Raw genomic sequence first — 8,587 nt, forward strand, 5'->3', positions numbered from 1 at the left:
TCTGGCGTGGGGGCTCGCAGCTCACTCTGGTTCTGGAGCTACAGAGTAGGTGAGATAGAAAACAATAGACTAATTCTACAAACCACAGGACAGTCATTTGTCTTTCTGTGTGTTTGTGTGTATGCTTCCTTGTGTGTGTATGTGTGTGTGTGTGTCTTGCAGTGTATGGTGTCTGTGAAGACAGGCAGAGTAGCATTATAACTAAAATGCTGTGGGGTATCATTAAAACATGAGATTAGCTAGGGATTACACTGATACCCTTGTCTCACACACTAATCCTATCAACACACACACACACATACACACACACACACTAAGATATCAAACTAAATGACCCCAGAAGAGAAAATAACTAAATGATTGTTAGAGGTTTGCGTTTTTTGTGTTCTCTATAGATGTAGATGTACACTCTGTGTGTGTGTGTGTGTATAGTATGTGTGTGTCTCTGTGTGTGTGTGTGTGTGTGTGTCTGTATCTGCGCGTGTGTGTGTGTGTGCGCGTGTGTGTGTGTATCTGTATCTGCGCATGTGTGTGTGTGTAACCTTAGAGAGTGTTAGGTTAAAAACAGCCAGCTAAGATAACAGATCCTAGTGCCTGAGGGTAGACACACAGAGATATATATATATATATATATATATATATATATAATGATATATTACTACAGTGATCTAGGTCTGATATTGCCATCATCATGCACTGCCTTAGCCGTAATCCTGTGGGTTTCCTTTGAGACACCACAGTGAGACAGACTGTAGAGGAAAACACTGGAGGAAACAGAGCACTCAGTGTCTGGGATGGAAGGCAGGGGCCTTCCTCTGTTACTCTCCTTGTTGCCTTGTGGGTTCATGAGCTACTCTGTTAGTGTTTCTCAATCCTGGTCCTGGGGACCCAAAAGGGTAAACATGACATTTTTTTGTCCGAGCACTACACACGTGATTGATTAGTGGAATCAGGTGTGAAGTGATAGGGCAAAACGTATAATGTGCTTTACTTTGGGTCCCCAGGACCAGGATTAAGAAACACTGGTGTTTCTGCCTCTGGGACTGTTTTTTATATGTAATTTTACCCCCTTTTTCTCCCAAATTTGGTTATAATGATCTCGTCTTATCGCTGCAAACTCCCCAACGGGCTCGGGAGAGGCGAAGGTCAAGCCATGTGTCCTCCGAAACATGACCCGCCAAACCACGCTTCTTAACACCCACTCACTTAACCCGGGAAGCCAGCTGCACCAATGTGTCAGAGGAAACACCGTTCAACTTGACGACCAAAGTCAGCCTGCAGGCGCCCGGGTCGCCACAAGGAGTCGCTAGAGCACGATGAGCCAAGTAAAGCCCCCCCACCCGGCCAAACCCTCCACTAACCCGGACGACGCTGGGCCAATTGTGCGCCGCGCTACAGGATTCCCGGTCACTAAAGCCTGGGGATCGAACCCAAGGCTGTAGTGATGCTGCGCCATTCGAGAGGCCTTGGGTCTGGTGTTTTGCATGGACCCCAGGAAGATTAGTTGTTGTTAAAGTGAAAGCTAATGCTAATGGTGATCAGAATAATTAGACAAGTTAAGTGGACGGCCACAGATTGTTATCAATCTTTTGATGATTAGTTGACGTTCTGACGAGCGGCATTTTACCTGCATGCCACAGATGGGGTCCTCGCAGAGGTAGACTCCAGGGGACTGGCTGTCCTGCAAACTGCCTGTCGCCACTTCAGACAGCAAGTCCTTCAGGTTCTCCTCTTTACCCCAAACCTAGAACATAGAGCATAGCACACTTACCATCAGAACCCCACATCTAGAACACGCAACTATCAGAACCCAATCTTTCCCTCACTCCTAGAACATATTTGATACATATTCTAGGATCCCGTAATTCTGTAAACAACATAATTAGGTTGGTTGGTTTCCCAGACCCTGATTAAGGCTCCTCCTGGACTAAAATGCATACTCATGGACAATCTACTTTAATCTGAGTCTAGGAAACCGGCTCTTACGCTTCATTTACACAGGCAGCCCGATTCTGATGTTTTTCCAAAAAATGTGTCTTTTGACCAATCAGATCAGGTTTTGACGATAATTGGGCAAAAGATCAGAATTGGGCTGCCTTTGTTAACGCAGCCTTAGAGTGAGGGAGTGACAGACCTCTACGGCTGAGACTCGGACAGAGAAGCGTGCTCCCGTCTTCTCCTTCCTCTCGTTGATGAGCTTGAAGAGCCAGGAGATGGCACAGGGGATGATCCCCAGGGTCTGCATGGACTCGTCACCACCTATCATGGTGTAGGATTTACCTGGAGGACACACACACACACACACACACACACACACACACACACACACACACACACACACACACACACACACACACACACACACACACACACAGACAAAACTCCATCAATCATCCTTTAAAACAGCACACACACTCTGTCCTCTTTCCTTTCTCCCATGTCTACAGCCCTTTGGTCTGATTTCTAAATGAACTCCACTGTATCCCCACTGTGTGTCCAGACCAGCCCCTACGAACCTAGACGCAGGGGGACGACCCCTACTGTTGACGGAAGAGAGATCAAACACACGGATAAACAAAGCCATATGTCACACATGTACACACACATCCACATGTAGTGTGTGTGTGTGTGTGTGTGTGTGTGTGTGTGTGTGTGTGTGTGTGTGTGTGTGTGTGTGTGTGTGTGTGTGTGTGTGTGTGTGTGTGTGTGTGTGTGTGTGTGTGTGTGTGTGTGTGTGCGTGCGTACATCTGTGTGTATTTTTGCAACGTGCCTTTCATTCTGCCTTGTTTTGTGTGCACGCCAGGTTAAACCATATGTGTTCTCCATCAGCCTTTTATGTCTCGACTTAATCAGAGTAGAATCATTTCTCAAAAGCCATTGTCATTGGCTGCCTGCTAAGTGTTTAACTCCGTCGTCACTGATGTTCATCTATAGAGACATTAAACGTCACAGAGGATTCATTTACAGTAGGTACTCAATGAGATCATTAATAATGTGATTGGACGAGGGCAGCCAATCACAATGCTGGACTGCCTTCTAAAGATGATCTCGAATCATTTCTTATCCGCTACTATAATTCAGTGTCACAGCGCACCGCTTGATATGGTGTCTGTTGGCTTAGAGACCGTTAATTGACCGAACTTTGGATCTGAATCTGCCTTGTCTCTGTGACACATGACCCCAGAAGACCGCCATGATGTTAGATCTTCCAAATTAAATTCACGTTTGAGTAAGCAATAAAGAACAGTGCTTTGTGGCTGTACAACATAGGACAATAAAAACCATTCCATTCAGAGTTACTGTACTGCTCTTGGCTCAAGCTGTCAGACTCATTCCTTTCACACTCCTCTCTCTCTCTCTGTATCTCCTCTCTCTCTCTCTGTATCTCCTCTCTCTCTCTCTCTCTCTGTATCTCCTCTCTCTCTCTGTATCTCTTCTCTCTCTCTCTGTATCTCCTCTCTCTCCTCTCTTTCTCTCTCTGTATCTCCTCTCTCTCTCTCTCTCTCTCTCTCTCTCTCTCTCTCTCTCTGATAGCAGTGCACAGGCTGGATTGTAGATCACTTTGCCTCTGCTCAAGACTAGCTGGTATTCACACCTTCCATCTGACACAACATGCCAAGTAGCAGATCAACGGGGGAATGGTCTGACCATCCACCACCATGTCATATTGTCTGTGTGGGGTATATGCTGTGGGTGGTGGTTGGGAAGACTGACAGTGGAGTGGGATGTAGCCAGGTGGGGTAGTAGTCTGTCAGTGAGATACTGGTAAGGCATCTACCATCATCATAGCCTAGAGCGATTCTTGCTTATAATTGGCCTGAACAACAGAGTACAGAACTGGTAATGCTGACAGGCCAACAAGCATCTTCAGAGAGAGTGGGAGGGGAGATGGAGTTAGAGGCAGAGATAGATGAGAGAGAGAAAGAGATCCCACAGTGACAGGATTGTTACATTGATTACAGACATAATAAAGATGGCTGCCATTAAAGGGATGGCCGTACGGCCCAGGGCCAGTAATCCAATCAGAGGACTCGAGGAGGATGAGGTAATGCAAGAGCAAGAGAGCGTGGGATTCAATTATCTACAATGTTCCCCTCTCTCCCTCCTCCTCTGTTCATAACCCAGCCATCCATTACTCTACCTTCATCTACATGCCCTCAGTCCTTATTGAATCTCATCTGATTTAAATCGGGGGTTTAGGGGGCTGAGGTGGGTTGGGACAGACAGACAGATAGACAGCTAGACAGACAGGGTTTATTGCCCGTCTGTGATGGTATATGTATTGATTGGATTTACAGGACAGAATCAAATGGAATGAATGATTCATAAAAAGAGACTGGCCTGTGAGGCTATTTGATCTCTATTAGGGACCAGTGGAGCACAGTTTATTCTATTCCAACATCAAACACACACACAAACGTGAATGCACGTACACACACACACACACTTACAGATCTCAGAGCCTGGAGCCTCAAACCCACCCTCCTTCTTTCAGTGATCCGTTTTGTGGATGTAAAATAAAAGCTAATGCAATCATCTTCTCCAGGCCTGGTAGGCTAGTGGAGCAGAGAGGGCTCTGTCTTTATTCCTAAAGCGAGGATTCTGGCATTCATTTCCACGACCAGCAAACCAACACGCGTGTCCACTGACATCACACCACAGGCTGATATATGGTGGGGTTGGTAGGGGCAGGGTGGTGTGTGTGTGTGTAGTTTTGCATGTATGTGTAAATGTGCATGTGTGTGTAAATGTGCATGTGTGTTCGCGAATGTGTGTGTGTTGCTAAAGGGAATATTCTGTGTTTAATTACCAGGACCAGTGAGTGTGTCCTCTGACATTCCACCGGAGGCTGATAGATGGCGTAGTCGGCGGGGGGGGGGGGGGGACTTTTCCATTCCAGAAGGTTTTACTAGCGATGGCCATACGATGCTATGTGGTCACTTTCCATTGCTGATTGCACTTATTGTGGGGCGGCAGGTAGCCAAGTGGTTAGAGCGTTGGGCCAGTAACTGAAAGGTTGCTAGATCGAATCCCTGAGCTGCCCCTGAACAAGGCAGTTTAACCCGCAGTTTAACCCACTGTTCCTAGGCCGTCATTGTAAATAAGAATTTGTTCTTAACTGACTTGCCTGGTTCAATAAAGGCTAAATATATATATATATATTTTTAAGTCACTCTAGATGAAAGCAGCTGCTAAATAATATACAGTGCCTTCGGAAAGTATTCAGACCTCTTGACTTTTTCCACATTTTGTTACAGCCTTATATTAAAATGGATTCGTTTTCTCTCCCCCTCGTCAAAAGCATGAGCTGGTGCACAGCCAAAGAAAATGATTTAGTGTAGAGGTGCTGACTAATGGTGAATGAACTGTAGGCTATAAAAACAAAGGGAGTCGCACACTTTGTGTATAAACTCCAAGTAATTTATACGTAGTGTGTGTGACTCTGTTTTTATACCCCTCATCAATCTACACACAATAACCCATAATGACAAAGCAACAACTGGGTTTTATACGTTTTTATGAATAAATTGAAATATCACATTGACATAAGTATTCACACCATTTACTCAGTAATTTGTTGAAGCACCTTTGGCAGCGATTACAGCTTAGAGTCTTCTTGGGTATGAGGGTACAAGCATGGCATACCTGTATTTGGGGAGTTCCTCCCATTCTTCTCTGCAGAGCCTCTCAAGCTCTGTCAGGTTGGATGTGGAGCGTTGCTGCACAGATATTTTCAGGTCTCTCCAGAGATGTTCCATCAGGTTCAAGTCTGGGCTCTGGCTGGGCCACTCAAGGACATTCAGAGACTTGTCCCGAAGCCACTCCTGCTTTGTCTTGGCTGTGTGCTTAGGGTTGTTGTCGTATTGGAAGGTGAAACTTCGCCACAGTCTGAGGTCCTGAGTTCTCTGGAGCAGGTTTTCATCAAGGATATCTCTGTACTTTGTTCATCTTTGCCTCAATCCTGACTAGTCTCCCAGTCCCTGCTGCTGAAAACTATACCCACAGCATGATGTTGCCACCACCATGCTTCACCATAGGGATGGTGCCAAGTTTCCTCCAGACGTGATGGAATGGAATTCAGGCCAAAGAGCTCAATCTTGGTTTCATCAGACCAGAGAATCTTGTTTCTCTTGGTCTGAGAGTCTTCAGGTGCCTTTTGGCAAACTCCAAGCGGACTTTGATGTGCCTTTTACTGAGGAGTGGCTTCTGCCAAGTCACTCTACCATAAAGGCCTGATTGGTGGATGGCTGCAGAGATGGTTGTTCTTCTGGAAGGTTCTTCCATCTCCACAGAGGACCTCTAAAGCTCCGTCAGAGTGACCATCAGGTTCTTGGTCACCTCTCTGACCAAGGCCCTTCTCGCCCGATTGCTCAGTATGGGCGGGCGGCCAGCTCCAGAATGATGGAGGCCACTGTGTTCTTGGGGACCTTCAATGCTGCAGACATTTTTTGGTACCCTTCCCCAGATCTGTTCCTCGACACAATCCTGTCTCGGAGCTCTACGGGCAATTCCTTCAACCTCATGGCTTGGTTTTTGCTCTGACATGCACTGTCAACTCCGGGACTTTATATAGACAGGTGTCCAATCCATTGAATTTTCCACAGGTGGACTCCAATCAAGTTGTGAAAACATCTCAAGGATGATCAATGGAAACAGGATGAACCTGAGATCAATTTCAAGTCTCATAGCAAAGGGTCTGAATACTTAAGTAAACAAGGTATTTCTGTTTGACATTTTTCATACATTTACAAAAATTACCTGTTTTCACTTTGTCATTATGGGATATCGGGTGTAGATTGCTGCTGATTTGTATGTATTTAATCCATTTTAGAATGAGGCTGTAATGTAACAAAAACTGGGAAAAGTGAAGAGGTCTGAAAACTTTCCGAATTAACTGTAACGGTTTGTTCATTGTGTGTTATTTTGTCCCAGCTGTTTTTATCGTGTGTGTGTGTGTGTCTGGGCTGTAAGAACAGGCTTATGACATGTAGAGAATTTGTCATGGCTAGACTGATTACATGAGTGTGAAAGCATGGACACTGAAGGCACACACAGACAGTAAGACAGACACGTTACAGAGAGTGGATCAGGCAGGGTCCTGACACTCATTACTGTGCCCTTCTGAGGAGGGACCTCAGTGGGATTAAACTGGTGGAGATTCAGCCTCCTGCTCAGACAAGACAAGGGCTACTGAACTGGAGGAGATTTGAAGTGACATTAGTCTCTCTCTCTCTCTCTCTCTCTCTCTCTCTCTCTCTCTCTCTCTCTCTCTCTCTCTCTCTCTCTCTCTCTCTCTCTCTCTCTCTCTCTCTCTCTCTCTCTCTCTCTCTCTCTCTCTCTCTCTCTCTCTCTCTCTCTCTCTCTCTCCTCTCTCTCTCTCGTCTCTCTCTCTCTCTCTCTCTCTCTCTCTCTCTCTCTCTCTCTCTCTCTCTCTCCTCTCTCTCTCTCTCTCTCTCTCTCTCTCTCTCTCTCTCTCTCTCTCTCTCTCTCTCTCTCTCTCTCTCTCTCTCTCTCTCTCTGTCCCTGTATTCCTCTCCCCCTCGCTCTCCCTCTCTCATTCTTCTTTCTGTTCCACTCCCTCTTCTTGCCCGGCTGCTCCCATCTCCCTCTCCCTCTCCCCTTTAATGTTCTTCTCTCCCTCCCCATGCAGTCTGTCCTGATAGTAGAGGCTAGCTGAGATGCAGTCATGTTGATCAGAGAGCGTCACACTCACAAAATCAGCGGTCGATACTTTGCAAATGCATTCACTTTATTTTCAATGTCAGACTCCAATTGTCAATGTCTGGCTACATACGGCACAACATTGTGTGTGTGTGTGTGCCATACAACAAAGGCTCAGATCAGGTTCATACACACACACACATCCTTACCCAGTTTAGAGTGTCCGAAGCAGAAGACACAGCCATCTGCTCCGTTCACCACCGACTGAATGACCTCAGCTACAGTACCAGCACACACCTCTGCCTAGAGAGAGAGATTGGGATTGGTTAGGGGGTCATTTGGAATTGGCTGGGGGGGGGGGGGCCCTGCCCTGCCCTGCGCATAATCAGATCCCTACCTGTGATGCATCATGGGGGAAGGCGGCGTCGAAGGCAAACATCTTAGGTGGGGCCTGATTGACTCCTCGTTTCTGGAGGGTGTTTCCTTGCATCTGGTTGGCTGATGGATCCATAATGGTCACCTGCTTCTTCCTGGTGTCCACCTTGAGGAAAGAGCTGGACTCTGCTGCGTCCGAGGACATCACAGGACACACACGCACCATCACCTTCACCTGGTGGAGGGACAGAGGACAGGACCAGAGAACTCAGAACAGGGGATCGTAAACTCATCAGAATCAGATTGTAGAACCCAACAATAGAACAGAAGTAGGTCAAGATAAGATCAGGTCAAACCCCTAAAGCCCTACAGAGGCCAGTTGAACCGTTGTAAAAAGTATTAGTAACAATTGAATCATAGTAAAAAAAAAACTGTAGAACCCCAGTAGAAACCAGTAGTAACGATAAAATCCTATTCTTTCATTCATGGGGGGCTGAAACTCTCTTCTGCGCTAAACCTAACAAAGACAAGCCAGCTATTTAGTTCTTA

General features: G+C 46.3%; 1 protein-coding gene across 2 annotated transcripts in view; it reads right to left on the minus strand.

The window, feature by feature from the left end:
- Window positions 1-8,587, minus strand: part of kif26ba (kinesin family member 26Ba) — a 169,165-nt gene that overhangs the window by 47,271 nt on the left and 113,307 nt on the right. For both annotated transcript variants that reach the window (XM_031788328.1, XM_031788327.1), the window contains exons 6-10: window positions 8,061-8,273; window positions 7,873-7,966; window positions 2,135-2,280; window positions 1,628-1,744; window positions 1-38 (exon numbers count right to left, since the gene is read on the minus strand). The exon at window positions 1-38 is cut by the window's left edge and continues 146 nt beyond it. In XM_031788328.1, the coding sequence (XP_031644188.1) occupies window positions 1-38; window positions 1,628-1,744; window positions 2,135-2,280; window positions 7,873-7,966; window positions 8,061-8,273 (608 nt within the window). The remainder of the gene's footprint in view (window positions 39-1,627; window positions 1,745-2,134; window positions 2,281-7,872; window positions 7,967-8,060; window positions 8,274-8,587) is intronic.

Source organism: Oncorhynchus kisutch, linkage group LG14, assembly GCF_002021735.2.
Source record: "Oncorhynchus kisutch isolate 150728-3 linkage group LG14, Okis_V2, whole genome shotgun sequence".
Taxonomy (NCBI): domain Eukaryota; kingdom Metazoa; phylum Chordata; class Actinopteri; order Salmoniformes; family Salmonidae; genus Oncorhynchus; species Oncorhynchus kisutch.